This window comes from Triturus cristatus, chromosome 3_2 (genome assembly GCF_964204655.1).
Source record: "Triturus cristatus chromosome 3_2, aTriCri1.1, whole genome shotgun sequence".
NCBI lineage: Eukaryota > Metazoa > Chordata > Amphibia > Caudata > Salamandridae > Triturus > Triturus cristatus.
This window is the reverse complement of record NC_140584.1, coordinates 698,291,723-698,310,904: the sequence shown is the minus strand read 5'-3', so window position 1 is coordinate 698,310,904 and position 19,182 is coordinate 698,291,723. Positions and strand designations below refer to the sequence as shown.

The window sequence follows — 19,182 nt, the reverse complement described above, 5'->3', positions numbered from 1 at the left end:
ATATGTTTTTATATTGTGAGATTAGAGACACCAAACTCCAAATTTCTACCTGTTTCCAATTGGACGATACACTTGAAGAGTGTTACAAGGCAGCTTGCGAATTTATGGGAGAAATAGGCTTTGCTGTAAGGAAAAACGAATTTTGTGACTTTTCACACTAGGACGTGTAAAACTTAAAACATGTACTACCTTTTAAATACACTGCAACCTGCACCGGGGGGCTAACTAGGGCCTATCTTGGGGGTGCCTTACATGCAAAAAAAGGTAAGGTTTGGGCCTGGCCAGTGGGTGTACTTGCCAGATGGACATGGCAGTTTAAAACTGTACACACAGGCTCTGCGGTGGTAGGCCTGAGACAGGTTTGAAGGTCAACTCATGTGGGTGGCAAAATCCGTGCTGCAGGCCCACTAGTAGCATTTAATTTACAGGCCCTGGGCACACTAGTGCACAGTACTGGGGACTTATTAGAAAATCAAATACGCCAATCATGAAGCAACCAAATGTTGTTACATTTTAGACATAGAGCACATGTACTTAAAGTGCCCAGAGTCCTAACACCAAGGGGGGGGGGGGGACCACCCCAAAAGAAGCAGGGTCTAACACCATTTCTCCCTAGTCTGTATTTCACATGATGGCTTGCGCTTCCATTTTTGCCTTGTTTTGTTTATTAGACAGGAACAGGTGTATTTATGAAAACGTCTAGGAAATCTAATATAGCTGCAAGGGTGTATTGGATACACATAAATTCTTCCTCCAATAAAACATGTTATTTGGAGCAAATGTAGCAATAAATACAGATTCAGACATTTATCACCACTATGCTATGATCAAATCCTGTGTAATTGCAGTAGGTGAGGTAACATGAATCTGGAACTTCTAGACCATTATTATTCCTCACTTCTTCATCCACGGGCCTGTGGAATAAGACAGGGCTCTGAATATTTTAAATAACTTTGTTTCAGAGGGTGTACTTCCTTCCACAAATGACGAAAGCTGCCTCTTTGTGTGCAAAACATACACTAAATCAGAGATACATTAAGTTAATGTATGCACTAGAGACACCAAAAAGAAACCCTGTAAACTGTAGAAAAAGATGGAATAGTATAGCTGCAAAAATGTAGCCACTTACTCAGGGCTGGACGTTTTTACACATTTCACCTCCAACCATCCAGTTCCATAATCGACCAACAAGAGACCGTATCTGCACTTCTCACACAACACATGCATAGAACCAAAAATGTCCAAACCCAATTTGGACCATGGTTTTTCCGGAATGGGTATAGCATTCACAGAACTGAGAAAAGTCACCTGTGCTTTGTAACTCACAGCACACGCCACACACTCCCTCACAAAGTGCTCCACAGATTGGTCCATGCCAAGCCAACACAACATTTGCCTGATCCTTCTTTTCATTGCTCTCATACCCATTTTCACTTCTTCAAAGCCCACATCAGACCATTTTCTACTTAGAATACACGCCACTTGTTGAATGATTTAATCAAAACTGATCACAATCTTGTGCCCCAGAGAAAGTTCCTGAGCTTCCTCCCCACCTAATATACTCCTAAAGCCTCTTTCTCCACAAAAGTAATTCGGCTCAGCTTCTCTTAAACCTCTAGAGAGAAACAAAATCGTTCTGCCCTGCCCGCCTGGTCTCTGTATTAAAAGTGCCCTCAAGACTTTTGAGCTGGCATCGGTCATTAACAAGATTTCGTCTTTGATGACAACGCTACCCAAATCTGAAGCATCTTCCAGGTTAGCTTTTTACATCCACAGCACTTCCACATGTTTACCCCCATACACTACAGGTCTGATTAGAGACTTCTTTAACTCAATATTATCAAACTTCTTTACATTTGGCACGTTTGTCCGCAGCAGCACATGTAGTGGCATTCCCCAAATTATTTCTACTGCCACTTCTATAACATTCTAAAAACTTTGGTTTGGAAACCACCCTTCACTCCTTTTACTTGACAGCAGCATCCAAACCCACCGATTGGACCTCGGATTCTATAGTCATTTGCTCCATATACACAGCTGTAGTGTCTACACTCTTGGCTATCTGAAAAGCCCTGTCCAATGTTAAAGTTTCAGTGTTCAACAGCTTTTCCAGAATTTTCATGCTATTACTTTTCTCCACAAGTTGATACTTTAACATTTCATCCTCGAGGGCCTTATACTCACAAGGTGAAGCCAAAATTTCAAGTCACTCACAAAGTTTTCTACTGATTCCCCTGGTATTTGTTTCCTCACATAAAATGTATGCCTTTCCACTATAACATTCTGTTTTTCCTTGAACCTAATATTCAACATTCTGATGCTGAGGCATACTCATCAACCTCATTATCCTCATCACACACAACAACCATCGTTATGCTTAAAGACTCCTCCCTTCGTACCCATGGAGTGCCGTAACAACGCAAGTTTTGGCTTTCATATAAGAACAAACCCCTCCAACCATAGTTCCAATTCTACAGGAAGGACTCCTGGAGAGTATAAAAAGGGGAGCGTATGTAACACTGCTTGTTGCATGTTGAAACTCTGGCGATGAAATAGTGAGAATACCTAAGTGCAATTTAAACCGTAAAGCATTTAGAGGTACACCCACAAAAGGAAACCTGGATCTGTAGATCTATAATCATATGAACACGTAACACCAGAAATGAAACAATAAAATTAATAAATCGATGCCAAAACAGGATTACATACACAGTCACTGAGGTGTGCGTGCCACAGTGAGGTGTGTGTATCACCAAAGTCCTTGTGGAAGAGCACCTTTTCGCATGTACTGATTGAGTAGTGTGCGTATCACTGACAATTCCTCAAGGACATAGGACACGCTGGCAAAACTATAGTTGAAGCAAGAAGCATATATGGTGTGCCTATCTCTGCAAGAATAGGTTACAAAATCAAAATACAGTTGGTTTAAAATGTCGATACCTCGCCAATAGCAACAGAACTTAGGTGTGCCTGTCGCTGCTGGTGCAGGCTGCTGTAACGTTTACTGGGCCCTTTTTACTCTTTACTCTCTTATCAACAAATCGATCCTCCGATGGATCTTGCCCTGTGCTGAAAGGGGTTGGGTATTCGGGGAATGAACAGTTACCCAGTGAGGACCAGGAATAGGATAACTTTCTACAAACTCAAAATTAAATTTATATACATTAATCTCAGACAAATGCCATAGATTTAAAATATTAACACCACAAACCCAATCTCCTAAAGAATTATAGACGAACAAGGATTATGCAAACAAATAATTCAGTTATAGCTAAAAGAAATATTAGCATCAACATTTTATAATTGGAAGCTTCTCTTTCACATTTGTCTCTAGACATAGGATAACCCCAAATTACTGCTGGCTCACAAATAATGATGAATCTGATCAGCGGAGTGAGATAAAGATGTATGTTTTAGTTTATCAGATACAAAAATTGAAAGACATTCACATTTAAATACATTTTGCATACAGATTAGAATTATATATTTTAAAAAAAAAATAATTATTGTGGCTTTTCATAAAGTCTCATACAGTTCACATCTGTTACATAGAAAGAAATTATGTCAAATATCAAAATCTAAAACAAATACAGCACAACCAAAAAACCCCGTGGCCATATCTTACAAAATAAAGGGGCAGATTCCGTATAGTTACAACTGTCATACATCACATACATTAACTCTGAGCGGAGTTCCAGTATACGGAGTAGGCGGTGAGATATCCGTGCATAAATAAATCAGTAAAGGCTCCCATATATCATTTGGACGGGAGGTCACAGGCAACTCCTCCGCATATAGGACTAAGTTCTCTCTGCAATATATAAAGTCCCTAATCCACAGTTCAGGCGCAGGACTTCTTCTGCTATTCCACGTCATCACCACTCGCTGCTTAGCAATAAGTAGTGCTACATGTGCCAGCTTACCCCTTGCCCCCTTTAAAAAAGGGAGCAGACCCAATAAACACAGTTGTGGCGTGCACGGCACATCCACCCCAACGATTTTTGACAATTTAATGATCACCGCAGCCCAATATGCCCTCACCCACCCACAAGCCCAGGATAAATGCCAGAAGTCCGCACTCAATGCGCCAAATCGCATACATGTGTCTGTGTCACGTAAACCAAACCTAAAAAGTCTGCGAGGCATATGGTAAACCTGATGAAGGAATTTAAAATGTATAATTCGCAAATTCCCGTTGGATGTGAGGGCGCCGGTCTGAGGGATACTGGGTTACCCCATTTTGATATTATTAGGTCAGGCTACCACAGCGCACCCAATCGTCCTGTGAGAGCGGGGGGTCCAGATTTTAGTTTCAATTTGCTAGACTTTTATCATCAGGAATGGTCCTGTCTTCTCTAACGGCGCGATATAATTTAGTGACAAGTTTGTGTCGAGTGGGACTAGTAAGTAAGACATGTAGTGCAAGGGATTCTGGAGGCTCTGCGGGGAACGTTGGATAATAGGCACGTGCTGCTTTCCTAAGTCTGTGTATCGAGAATGTGAATAATAGAGTCTGATGCTGAATATAATCTGTGTCAGCAGATGTCAAGAAAATGCCATTGGGGTATAGATCCTGCATTTAATCAATGCCTGCCTGAGCCAGTATATGCATAGATCCCTTCTCATGCGTCACCGACAGGTTTTCGTGATAGGCAATAGGTAGTAGCGGAGAGTACAGAGGTAGTTTCCCGGCCAATCTGCCCAGTGCCTGTCAGGCTGTGATCGTCGTGTTAACAGAGTTGAAAGTAGTACGGGGTGTGAGTCTGCTCTTGTGTGTTAAAATGGAGCTTAATGGGATAGGATGCGCATCCCAGTGTTCCACCGCCATGTGTGGGATGAAATTGTGATCAGTGAACCAAAAATGTGCGTATTGTGCGTGTGCGCACAGACAATAGACATAGAGATCAGGCACCCCAAATCCCCATGCTTATAATCTAAGGATAGTGTGCGCCAGCTTACTCGGGCCAGTCTTCCACCCCAAATCAGACAGAGAAGTAGCGATGGTAGTATTTAAAAAAATTGTTGAGAGAGAGGGATCGTTATGTTATTGATAAGATAGAGAAATTAAGGCAGTACCACCATTTTTATTATTGCAATACGATCGGCGAGAGAAAGCGGTATTCAAACCCATCTGTCAATTTGTTGCTCTAGCAATGTGACAGTAGTGCCATAATTCTCACGAATGACTCTGTCGGAATCGTGGTAAACCCATATCCCCAGATATTTAACCGAGTCTATTGCCCACTCAAGAGGAAATTCCAGCTCATGCGGGTGTGTGTTTTCGGTCAGTGGTAGTACCACCGACTTAAAACCAATTGATGTGCAACCCGGAAAATCTGGCAAACCGTATGTACTCCCGCAGCACTGATGCCAGATGAATATGGGGTTCTCGGATGAAAAGTAACATATCATCCACATACAGTGAGATGACGAGTGGACGGTGATGCAAACTAAGAGCCGTGTGTTTGTGATATTGCCTGATGAGGCATGCTAACGGTTCCAGCGTTAAGGCAAACAGGAGGGGCGAAAGGGGGCACCCCTGCCTGGTGCCTCTGGTAATTAGAAAGGGTTCTGATGTGTGCCCACCCACCCGGACCCGCGCTGAAAGGCTTGCATGCTTGCCTACAGGAGTCGCACCCAGTTGACAAAAATGGGGGGAAAACCCATCCGTTGGAGTATAAAAAACAGATAGCCCCATTCAATTGAATCAAATGCTTTGGCAGCGTCAAGCATGACAGCTGCCGCCGAAAGGTCAGGGGAAAGAGTGTGGAAATGGGCAAATAGTGGTGCGAAGATTGTGGGAGGTGGAGCGCGTAGATATAAACACAGACTGGTCTGGTAGCACCAGATTTTGCATGAGTGGTTAAAGGCGGGTAGCGATTATCTTCGCCAAGATTTTTACGTCTATGTTAATGAGCCACAAGGAGCGATATGAATCGCAAAGGTCAGGCGATTTATCTTTATTCAAAAGGGTAATGATGAGGGCCTCACAAAGGGAAGGAGGGAGCACGCCTTAATCGTGTGCCTCTGCCTACATTTCTATTAGGAATGGGGTGAGCTCCTCAGCATATGCCTTGTAGAATTTGGGTGGAAATCCATCCGGGCCTGGTGCTTTTTTGTTAGGGAGAGAGGCTATCGCCATACGAATGTCTTCCACTGTGATAGGCTGGCTGAGATATTCTCTCTGTCCATCCACAGATTAGAGTTATTTTAGTAAAGTTTAAATGAAATATACCAAAACTTCTGGATTCAGGGAAAGATAAGATGAGTATGTGGGGCAATCTCCCTCAGCCGAGGTAGACTCCCAAGCACATATAGCATATGCGTTGGTGAGGAAAGGCAGCCAGATGAGTCTCCCTCAAAGACTCATCTCTTAGGAGAGTTCAGCAAAGTTCCAAGTAGCCAGTCCAGTTAGTCTAGACAGCAATCTGTCTATGTCGGCCACTGTCACAGCAAGAGTCACAGTAGCAAGACAGGTACCTTTTGTTCAAAATAGATTGATTACACATCAGGTCAGCATCAGCAGAAAGAGTGAGAGGGTGTGTGTTCCAAAAATCTCTTAAAATGAGCAATTATTTTCAGTCAGTTTCCAGGTTGACAGCTCCTGGTATCACTTTGGTTTGTCTGACCACTCAGAATTCAGAAAAATAGGCGGATTGATTACGCAGTTTCCTTAAGTTATTCAATCATGCGACATATTGAACAATGGCACATTGAGGGAAAAGGCATAGGTGCTTGAAAGGGCATTTTCCCAGGCAGCTGTTCAAGAGTATAGCAAAAATTGTAGCACATGCACAGATCAGTTCAGAAGGTGTCAAAGGAAACAATTATTATTTAAATACTACTGGCAATACAGCTAAATGTTCCCATACACTTTGGCAATATCAGTCCATGACTACACTAAAAGAAATGAGGCCTACATGAATTTAAGCTAATATACGACAAGTCTGTGTTAATTATGAATCACACATTAAAAGGGAAATCAAGCATATATGTTTAAATATATTATTGATGCATGATTAATCATCTCAATATGGCTTGAAATTAATACATGTAAGTATAGGGTACTCATGAATTTTGTAAGTACCAACTTGCACATATAACTGATAATTTCTTCAAACGTTGTCGTTTACGTGTTAATCTACTAACACATATGTAAAATACATGTTCGAAAAGTTTCATAAAGGCACAGTTAAGTATGATTGTGTAGCACCCACTTTTCTTTTGTCATTTTCGGTGCACACGTTAGTACATAAAATTACATTTTCATTAAATTTTCACAAGAAAACCAAGCTACTTCATTGTGCTTCCATTTTAGTCTTATTAATTTCACACTCATGTATAAATATCAAATTGATAGCAATAAAATCCACAACGTGAGATATTTCCTCCTATATTTCCCTAACACATGTAAATTAATAAGATATCATTTCATTATTAAAAATCACATCTACATTAGTTAAACGAATAACATAAGTCTCAAATCTATCTTTGTTCTGCATGCTTTTACGATGCAGGAACAATACTGTATTTTTGTGTCATTTTCATAACGTGTGACTTGCACATGTTTGCCATGTTTTTCACAGAGGTTGTCATAAATCATTTCTTTGTCATAAAATCCATTTGATATAATCTCTGCTCTATCAAGAGCAATTCAGGAGAGCCTGGATGGAAACAATGTTGATTGCTGGCCAATGCTTGATTGAGCAACCAAAACAACAGCATGTTAAGTGTGCCTATCACCGCGCATGATCGGCTATGCTGAAAGAAAACTACTGCAGCGATGTCTGCAGCAGCAATTTGAGTGGATTGGGGACTACAAAATCTTGCAAGACAAAATGGTCGCCAGATGGGTGGAATGCATAAAGAACACAGTTCCACGTAGAGACACGCTTCTATGATGTCACTGAAGCTGTGAGGAGAATGCATTCTATGCTCCTTCCAATTACAGTAGTCTATCACAGGTAGAATCCATTGTCATTTGACTGGGGACATATGGCTTCATAAAATATATTTGTGTCACAATTTGCAAGTATTATGTATGGGGGTGTGTAGATAAACAAATAACATATTTTCAGGACAGGGGAGGGGCAAATCCAATATCTGTTAATCCATGCCCATCATAGTAAACCTTAAAGGAAGCTCGTCCCCAATTCATTACTCTTACTGCGTTTTCCAGTCGATTGTGATTTTCAAATGTTTGGATGCATTGCTAATAGTCTTTATTTCTAAAGATCTACCTGATTTCTAAATATTATCGCCTACCGCTGATGTTTTCAGCCCGGTCACAGGCAATCCAATACACCCTTCGAGGTCTTGGCCCCAACCTCTTAACCTGAGTCTGTCACCCTGAAGCTTGAAATTATTGTTAATGAATAGATAGGACTTTTATGTAAAGTGACGTGTGGCAAACAAGGCTGCTGCCACCTTACTACTCTATCTGCTATTGTTAGGTTATGCTGCTTATGTATGAAGTGCACTGTTACCCCGAATGGATTTTTGGTGCTGATAGAAACCGGGATTATAAGCATGCGCATGTAAAGGTAAAAAAAAAAAAAATGGGGGGGAAAGAGAGGTCTTTAGAGATTTTCTCAAGTTCAGATCCTTAGTTTCCTGCCTAAAGCAGACAGGAGTGAAATCCATTCCTAAGCAGCTTGCACCGAAAAGTAATTCTTTATTAAAATGAAGAATTGTCAGCCATGCTGCGGAAGCAGATGGAAGCAATCTAAAAGAGTTGTGGCACTGAAACTTGGCCGAAGTTGATAAACCGCAGGATTTGTAAGACACAGAGCTTTATGTTTGTGTCTCTGCAGCCCTGGAAAAACATAAACGGCATGAGTCTGGACCGACTGCATCCTAAATCTGAGTCCTTTTGGAGTGCCAAGATACAGTACATTACAGAAATCTAGCCTGGCGAGAACAAGTGACTAGAAAATGTTTGCGGAAGCCAAGAGGCAGAAAGGGACACAATTTCCCAGGTGTCTTTATGTAATAAAACAAGAAGACATAAAGTTGTTGACTTTGATTCTATAGTCAAAACTTAAAATAGAATCCTTATGAGAAAAATACAACAAAAATAATCTCACTGCAAAAAAACCCACCAAAAATGTAACAATAATTAATATCAACGTTGGGCTTGCTGCACTAATTGTATACACTCTAGATAAATGTCCAAGCCTATGCACCCCCCATTATGTTGCTTATATACAGGCACTTGGATGTATTTAATTAGAAGTGAGATATTTATACTAGAACTGTGTCTGTGTCAATAAATGTCAACTGGACACATAAGCATAAGGAACAGTTCGATGTTCACACTCAGAGACAGTTATCCGGCAGTAAAGCAAGTTTCCGCCCACTCACAGAAGATGGCATTCTGATTAGGTATTGTATCATGACCAAGCAAAATTGTGTTTGTATCTCTGACACGGCCAGTTCCTAATGGGGTCGGGTTTAGGGCTTATAATTAAGGACAGCTGACAATTCTACAGCAGCATGCGACATACCTGCCCATATATTAGTACTGGAGTGGTGTAGTGGGCAAAAGAAGGATGGATTTAACCCAGATCTTTTGACTGGATGAGAATGTTTGCATTGTCAGCATTCCATCCATCATTTGTTTGCTGTAACACATATATGAGTACTGGCACATTTATTTTCTTACTAAAGTCAGTTGGTGTATACTAGATTCATAAATGCAATGCATGCAGTATGACACATCCCGTGTCCCTAACTCCGACATGCTTTCCTCACATGCTCACAGGCAGGTGATAAGGATGTACATGCATTTGAACATGTATAATATTTTTGTCAAGTCGTGTCGGAGATTTATACAAGCATATTATTTTACCTCTTGTTGACACTGCTGGGGTAAAACACAGGTGAAATAGAGGTATAATCCCAATGATAGATGTTCTTGAATTGAAAAGGATAATATTCGGTTAAGGAGATGGGCTTTAACAATTGTTTTAAAAAGTGGCGGGCGAGAAGCTTGCACCATTAAGTGCTACCACTGACTGTGGTAAGGCTCAGAAAACAAGGCATGACAGCCTGAACGTAGACCATAAGCTTAGAACAGATGGGTGCCTGCCATGAATGACCTCATGAGTCGAGACACTGGAATGGTGAGTGCTGGACCATGCAACCTCAGAAAGGAAGTAAACTGTAATACTGGTCACTGCTGTAGTGTGAAGTCCAACACAACAATAATCCAGGGCACAATTATGCAGATAGGAGGCAATCTGGACCAGAAACTGCGATAGAGGAATATTTGGTTGAACATAGACTGGCCCTAACTGATGAGATGCAAAACAGCTAGTAACTATGGGGTTTAGAGTGGCCAAAACCCCTAGTAACATTCATGTACATTAACATGGGGCCTGATGAACGGTTGAAGTCATCAATCAATGCTACTATCTCTGGCCCTTAAGAAATTTGTCAAGCCTGGCAAATTTATCTACAACAGTGCACGTGGCACAAAAGTTAAAAAACATAACTCTTGTCATTAAGCGGAGCACAAGGATTTCATGGAGGCTATTATTTTCTATTCCATGTCAGTAGTAGGAGAGAAACACATATTTAAATGATGCATTTGAAAGCTGAATAGAGATAACATGCACAATGTTCTAAGATGGCCAACTTGCTGTGGCTTGAATTTTTTACTGTTTGAGTTTCATGAAGATATGATGACCTCTTACCTGATAATGTAAAGCTGACTAATTTTCGACTGTGTTGATTGGCAGAAGCACTTTCATCCATACCTTCAGCCCCCATCTGATAAAAGGGAAATGAAAAGGCACATTAAAGCATGCAAGCAGGCGGTGAGGATGTGCCTATATTTACCACAGCATACTTTTTGAACCTGGGTTTGCAAAGTATCACTGTCTTTCCTTCAAATCATGATCCACATCTAGCAGACTAATTTAGAGGGGATCACAAATGTTGGAAACAGAAACTGTTTCCATTTAATCATCCTTATATTTGCATACATGGTAACATATGATTACATGATTACATTTACGAAGTGAAGTTTAATTTAGCTCCACAGAACTCAACATGAATCGAGACACAAAATCCAAGGGAAAACATGACTAAAGTAATCATTAAAGAGATTATTTTGCCAAAATGTGGTAGTCCACATGCAATGTATAGACCAATAAAAACACCAGTTATTGGATGGTCATCTCAGAATCTAGGCAGTCAGATTCATGAGGTGACCTGGGACTTTTTCAGCTTTAACTGGGATTTCTGCAGTGATCGTTAGACTGGAGTTTGAAATGTATCTCCCAAACAGTAATGAGGTGGGACTTCCCACAATTCAGTGAGCAGTTGCCTTTTGTTCTATTGTTAAAGATGTACCTGCTATTCATGCCAGCACAGATTCTATGAATTCTCAACATAATTCCACAGGGAGCAGTTCTGCTGTCCTGGGTTAACTTCAGTTTGATTATTGAGCATCAATGGCTTTAAGCCGTGAAGACACATTCACATAGAATATTACCAATAAACAATTCAGAAGCATCTTCATACCCAGTGATTAGCTTTCCTCAAACATCTGTGTGCTGCATGAACCTTACATTGGCCAGATTTGCAAGTTTTGTCATTTCACAACCCCACAGCTCAAGCATTATTTCTTAAGTGTCTTCTTACATCTCATCTGCCTTTGAAGCACAAATGCAGTCTAACAAAATACACACAGACGATTCCTACGTTCCTTCTTACGCTTCTTCTAGCACATGTAGACCACAAAGTTCCCCTTCATTATCTGAATCATAGCAGTCCACATTCAATTTGACACAGGCTTTTCGGAAAATTTTATACAATTCTATCCAGCATTTATAAGTTAAGAGTCCCATGGGTTTGAACATCCAATCCTGTTCAGCTCCACAATTGTATCTCTGTAGGCAATTGCTGATTAGCAAATCAGAGCACATCTCTATGTGAATTAATGGCAGACACTTTTGACTACTACATCGATGAATCTTTCAAATCCAGGAAGCATCCTACGGAACAGAGTTCTGACACGGCTGGAATCTACTGCAGTGCTCCCCTAATCTTTTAGAACCACGGCCCACTTTTTAGAACAACAAACCTTTACGTCCCACCTACCTTTAATGGACATGAGGCAGGCAATTATTTAATGTCAATAAAGCATTGTGTGGCACCGCACTGTCATTTACAAACAGCACATTTTCCACACAAATGGTCATTAAAATTGCACAGACATACAGTTTTACTGATAAGACTAAATTACACACAAATGATAATGCGTGGAAATTAGGTTTCAGTGAATATTTATCATTTGTGCATCACCAAATAATGTGTCTTAATTTGTTTGAATCTTTGTGCTTCCATCACACTGAACACACAGAATTTTTTAAAAATCAGCCTCAATTTTGCTTTCCTAACTGCTGAATGGGTACAGTTTATTTACATATATCTACATTTTGTTGTGTGTTACAAAAGTGGCATCCTACAGCCTTTCCTTTCACATTCTCTGTACCCAGCAAGATTGTCACATAATTAACTTAACTTTTCTTTCTCTGACAGCAAAGTGAGAGGAGTTTGTAAACACCAATCCCTGTGTTAAAAAAATAAGCAGCAATTTGTTAGAAGACACAGCCTGACATTTGATCTATGTCTTTGAATTGCAGCAAATATTACAAGATATTAATTGTTTGGACTTTCACGACCTACCAAAAATTGGCTTGCGTCCCACCAAAGGGTCGCGATCTATAGTTTGGGAAACAATGCCCTACTGTATAGTACACTAAAATTTCATTGAAACACCCAATTTTATCTTTGTATTTTGAGCCTCCATAAATGTACTCTGACTATGTGAGCAGTCCTTATTGTTTACTGATGTTTGCGGATAGTGCTAGTTAAAAAGGTGCACAAATCCTTTTTTCAATAACACAACACTATAGATCTTTACATTTTCAGTTATTCGAGCCTTCTCATAGCTGCAGATTATGCTCTGAAGTATGTCACAGTGCTCAAAGTGAAATAGAAAATCACAATTCCTACCATCACAGCAGGGTTCTTTACAGTAATACTGGGAGTAGTGGCTCGCAGGGCTCCGCTAACGCCATGGTAGTACTTGAAGCAGATCTTAATGTCAGCTGAAAAACAAACAAATTATTGATAATTTTTAATTAATTAAACATTAAATGTATATCAAACATTCACAATTGATAATTGTTTCCTGAGACAATTACCAGCTACAATCTAGTGTTGCTTCCTTTGCAGCAGTCAGAGCTAATTAAGTTGAGCCCACATCCCTACCTGTGAAAAAACACTCATTGGCGGCTGCTGAATGTTAAAGGCAGTGGCGGTGGCCAGGGCACACACAGCAGCTCAAATTGTGCTAAGTGAATAAACAAGCATTGCATGTCTGACTTCTCTGTGAAGATTATGGGGACTTTTCTGAGCAAAATCTTTTTTGGATGAATGGTCAAAATGCTGCACTTTACAACATATATTTGAAATTAATTGGGTAAAACGCTTCCTGTTTTATAGGCAGTTTTGAAAAGTCATCCTCAAATAACACCAGTATTTATTTATTTATTTTAAAAGTTTGTATAGCGCGAACTACCCCGGAGGGTATCAGAGCGCTTCACAGTAGTGAGATGGGGGACAAAGTAAGGGAACATTGAGGTAAGAGGGATAACATGTTGAGCTAATAACATTGTACATAAATGCTAGCAGAACATACCTTAATACGGTATGGCAAAACGTTATTAATAGGTAAGGCCAAGAGACACAGACAATACAATTGTTAGGTAAACAATCAAAAGGGACATTTCGACAACAGACAAGCCATACTCAATTAAGGCAGGAACTTGTTCATTAGGATTGTTTTTACTTCATGTTTGAACATTCCCGTGTAGGGGATTCTGCAAATTCTCATCTCGTTTTCATTTTGCGAAATGTCTGTGGTTTGAGTAGCATGAGTTTGCACTTCTGGAAGGTCTAACACCACCTGATATTTCCAGTTTTTGAGCCAGGTAGCCAGGTGTTTCGAAGTGGAGGGCTTTGTGCGTCAAACAAGCAATCTTCAAGTGTATTCTTGCTTCGTAGGGTAACCACTTTAAAGATCTTAAGGCAGGGGAAATGTGATCATTTCTTTTTGTGCCAGTGATCAGTCTAGCCACGGCATTCAGTGAAGCCCTGAGCTGGGCTAAGGTATATTTAGGGAGGCCTGAGAGCGTTGCACTTCCATAGTCTAGCCTCGGTAGGACAAGTGCTTGTACCACCTGCTTGAAGTCCTCTTGGGGGAGGAATTGTTTTTGGTTTTTAAGAATCATTATTTGGTGATTCGCACCCTTGCACATCATACTAATATTTTTCTTCATGTTCAAGTGCGAGTCAAGGGTGATTCCAAGAGATTTTGCTGTGGTAATGATAACCGGGGAGCAGTTGAAGGCAGTGAGGTGTTTCATCCAGAGGTCGATCTTGAGGGTGTGTTTAGGAGGTGAAATGGGAAGGAATTCTGTTTTGATGGTGTTCAGCAAGAGATGGTTTTCAGTTAACCAGTTTTGGATAGTCATCAAGGAGGAGTTGAGTGAGATGAAATATTTAGAAGTGTTGATTTTCAGATAAAGTTGTGTGTCATCCGCATACATATGAAAAAGAATGTTCATGGATGATAGAACATTCGCTAATGGTTCCAGGAAAATATTACATAGTATAGGAGAAAGGGCAGAACCTTTTGGGACCCCCATGGAAACTGGAGATGGAAGGGATAAGGTATGGTTCACCTTAACTCTTTGGGATCTATTGTGAAGGAAGAGAACCATACCAGTACGAGGCCAGAGAGGCCCATCCTGTGTTCCAGAATAGCTAAAAGGTTGTCGTGGTTAACCATGTCGAATGCAGAAGAGAGTTCAAGGAGGATAAGGAGGCAGGATTTATTATGGTCTAGCATATTTAAGATATCATCAATGATGTGAATGCGAGCCGATTCAGTACTGTGACCACTCCTAAAGCCAGATTGGTATTGATCCAGGAGATTGAACGTCTCGATGTGCTAGCAAAGTTGCGATTGGACACATTTTTCCAAGAGCTTAGCCAGAGTAGGGATGTTGGAGATGGGGCAAAAGTTGTTGAGATCAGATCTGTCTGCATCAGATTTTTTTAGAATGGGTGAGACCTGAGCTGCTTTTAGCCATTTGGGGATCTTGCCTTGAGATTAAGAGGAGGTGACAATTTTAGTCCAGAGGGGGATGAGGGCCTCCTTGATTTCTTTGAAGACAACTGGAGGCAGTGGGGCGCTAAAGAGGGGTTAATGCTATGCAGGGTTTTGTAGATGTCATCTTCGCTGAGCGGCGAGAAGGAGTTCCATGTGACCCTGTTCTTAGTGCTACTACTGAAAGGCTTTTGACTCGCCAAGAGGACAGGCTGAACCGTACTCTAAAGTGATGTGAAAAGGACCCTCTTAGCTTCAATGTCAAGGCTGATGGATTTAGTTTTCTTCATAAAGAAGATAGCCAGATCAGTGCAGGAAGGAGACTTGTCTGCTGAGTCGATTTGATTGGAAGCTATCACTGATTGCTGTTTGACAATTTCAAAGACTTTTTTGGGGCGATTAGATTCTTGCCTGAGTTGGGATCTGAAGAAGTCGGCTTTAGTCATCTTGATTTTTTATTGTAGGAGTTCCTAACTGATCTAAGGGCTTATAATGGGTATGCAGATGGTTTTGATCTCAATAGACGTTCAGCTGCCCTTAGGTTGCGGCGATCTGAATTTAGGTTGCCGTTGAACCATGGTTTGGAGAATTTGGAGGTGGTATTTTTTGGTTGTAAGGGTGCAACTGAGTCCAGGATATCCGAGATAGTAGAGTTCTAGAAGTCTGTGAGATCATGAACATCTGTCAAATCGTCTTGAGGAGACAGGGCATTTTTACAATCGGTAGCTAGACAGTCAGTGTTAATATTCCTGATGTCTCTTTTCCACGGTTTAATTTTCTTAAGCTGGTTCTTTTTCTGTATCACCTCCCCATTGATAAGGAAAAAGATGGTGTAGTGGTCGGACCAATCACCAGGAGGAATGTCTAACAATGTGATGGTATTGCCTTATGAGATAATGAGGTCCAGAATTTCTTCTTTGTTGTGAGTTGGCCGGTCACAAAATTGTATAAGGTCCATCTCCGCTAAGAAAGCTTTAAGACAGATCACCGCTTGCACGGCCAAACAACTAATTACAAAACGATGGAAAGCGTCAGATCCCCCACAAGTACAGGCTTGGAAACGTTCCACCAGTGCGTGGGCCAGAGCAGAAGGCATAGCGATCAAGCGGGAAGAAATAGTGGGTCTCAGGAAAGTACCTATAGCTGAAAACTGGGATGTGATCCTGGCAACACTACAGCAATCCACAGACCTGCCAACCCAGTCCCTTCAGGCACCTGACCTAAACAGCCAACACTGCGCACGCGACCCTCACTCATAGACCACATGTCCGCAACCGATCATGCGCCACAAGCTAAACGATACTACTTTGATGCACTTGCGCATCATAACCTTATGGCAATGGCATTGCTAAGGGGCACCCTCAGAGGCATATATACAGCATTCTACATACTCCAACCTACGTGAGCATTCCAACCCTACTCCAAGTTCAACACCCCATGTACACAGTTATTGCCACATGAACAGCTTAACCAATCTATCTACATCGAATTGACTATTTAAACATAACCAGCTCCGCAACATGTGCATATACACTAGATGTATTGGTTGTGGGAAAATACTGTACTATAAGTAACCGTATGTTAAAATACTGTGTCGAAAACAGCTTTTGAAACCTCACTGTTGTATTAAATGAATATTGATGTCCAGTGACGCACATCATCTAATGTCGCTACACATTGCAGAAAAGATTAAACAACTGCTCATGTACTTGTTTACTAAATGCCAATAAAAACAGATTTAGAAAAAAAAAAGACAGATCACCGCTTGGTCATATGGTTTAGACCAATGCAAGTTGAAGTCACCGAGGTAGATTTGTGATAGTGAGTGGTCGTCATTGGAGGAGATAATTTCCATTAGTTGTTCAATGAAGAGTAGGTTGTCTCCAGGAGGGTGATAGAAAGTATGTAGTTTGCATATTGGGAGGTGGTTGCTGAAGATGTTGAGGCAAAGGTATTCAACTACAGATGAGGTGGAAGTCTCCATGTGAGAGACCGATAGTGAGTTCCGGTATATACAAGCTAGTCCCCCGCCCTGTTTCGTGGTTCTGTCTAGACGGATTATGTCATGACTAGGCGGTACTAGGAGGTCAAGTGTGGGGGTGGAGGAGGGGTTTAGCCAGGTTTCCGAGAAGATTAGGATATCTAGTTCATTGTTTTGGATGAGGTTGAATATATCTGCAGCATGTTTTTTTGCTTTTCTACAATTGAGTAGTGCACATTTCAACTGAGTAGGCGAGTGTGAAGTCTGGGGCTGTGTGATGTTCACTTTCGTGCTATTGTCGCTATTTATGCCTCTATGGATTTTAGAGGGTTCCCTATTTGGGTTAGCTAGAATGGGTTGAATTTGGGCCATAGGGACCTTGTCAATATCTAGAGTGATCGAATAGGATAGGAGTAGATCCTCGATCTCACTGGCCGCGAGTTCAACCATTGATCTCCTAGGGCGAGAGGGGGCATTGGGGGGTGGTAGCATTTTAGAGATAGGAAACGAGGAGGGCTGGTCGAGGCCGAAGATTGCATAGGTGGGGACTGTATGCAGTTTTCCTAGGGAACTAAGAGATCTACGCAAGGTCATATGGTTGGGTGAGAGGGCTATCAGTTCATGGAATTCGTGGATAAGTAGGTTCACTTGAAGAGATAACTTATCCAAACGAGCTACCAAGTCTGAGTGTTGATTCAAGGATAGGAGCTGAGGGGAGGGAACCTGCGGAGAGGGGGAACCTCGAGTGCTATCTTGATGGGGTAGTATGTGGGTGCTAGGTTCTTGGGATGGGGATGCTTCCTTATGGTCATATGGGAGCTCGGCTCGATTGGAGGGAGTGGCAGGTGAGGAAAGGTTGGTAGAAGAACGGTTGTGGGTTGTAGTGTGGGTGCTCAAAGTGTTGGGATACGGATTTATTGTTGGTGTTGGTCTTGTAAACTCCCTCTGAGGGGAAGGCTTAGCACATGTGTCTCTTTATGAGAGAGTATTGGCAGAAAGGGGGAGGGGAGGGGGAATGTCTTCAGCGGGTCTCTCGCTGGAGGAGATGCCGAGATTCTGACTTGCTAGTGTCGAGAAGGAAGAACCATTTAGCTCACCACCTGGTTGCTTGGTTTGCGAGGCTACTATTTGGGATGGAGATTCCTCGAGGGCAACTAAAAGGTGCGAGGAGTTAAGCGAGCTAGGACTATTCCAAGTAGCAAAGGGCGAAGAGCTGGAAAAGTCAAAATAACTAGTAGGGTGTGTCGGAGAAACAGAGGATTTAGCAGTCACGGCTATCTTGGGGAATATATTGTCCATCTTGGAAAGGTTAGACTTAGAGGCTTGTATGAGGATGATACCATTATTGTATAGAGTAACGGTGGCATTAGCTCTGAGGAAGAGTGAGGGTGATATTGTTAGTTTGAGCCCATGAGGGGTTTTCCTAGAGTCTTTAATTTGAAGCATGGAAAATATGATCTTCCGCCAGCATGCCCTTTTTCTGGTGTAGAAAATGAGGTCATTAGAGAGAATACCCCTTTTTAAACAGACGTAGACGTCGGAGAGTAATGTTTCAGGACTGGATTTGAGTAGTCAGTGTTTGTATTTTTTTGCTGCATTTTTGGAGAGGTTCGGCGGGTAGTTGACAGTGAAGGCATTACCTCCAGTGGGGTCAGGAATTAGTTCCATTATGGGAGAGATCCACGATGAGGATTGTAATAGGGGAGACCCCTTATCATGAACAAGGGGGAGAGAAGGGGCTGAGCTCAGATGGCAGGTAGTGGTTAAAGTGGAGCAGGCCGTACAATGTGCGAGTAAGTCAGATGAAGATAGTTGAGTAGATGAGAGCGTCTATGAGAGACTACAAGCGGGCCTGGGTGGAGCTAGTGAGGAGTACTTTCAGTTAGGAGGTGCTAAGGGAAATGGAAATGGCCATTCCAATAAGACCAGTTTGTTGAATTGTGATGTGAAGGAGACCTACCATTAATGCTGCTGCCGGGTAAGTTGCATAAGAGGTCTGTACTAGGAGCTGTCC

The 19,182-nt window shown here is 41.6% G+C and overlaps 1 protein-coding gene across 5 annotated transcripts in view; it reads right to left on the bottom strand.

Annotated features, from left to right (window-relative positions):
- HECW2 (HECT, C2 and WW domain containing E3 ubiquitin protein ligase 2) overlaps window positions 1–19,182 on the bottom strand; it is a 1,572,445-nt gene that overhangs the window by 464,142 nt on the left and 1,089,121 nt on the right. For all 5 annotated transcript variants that reach the window (XM_085648759.1, XM_085648760.1, XM_085648761.1 and 2 more), the window contains 2 exons: window positions 13,027–13,121; window positions 10,698–10,773 (listed from right to left, as the gene is read on the bottom strand). In XM_085648759.1, the coding sequence (XP_085504885.1) occupies window positions 10,698–10,773; window positions 13,027–13,121 (171 nt within the window). The remainder of the gene's footprint in view (window positions 1–10,697; window positions 10,774–13,026; window positions 13,122–19,182) is intronic.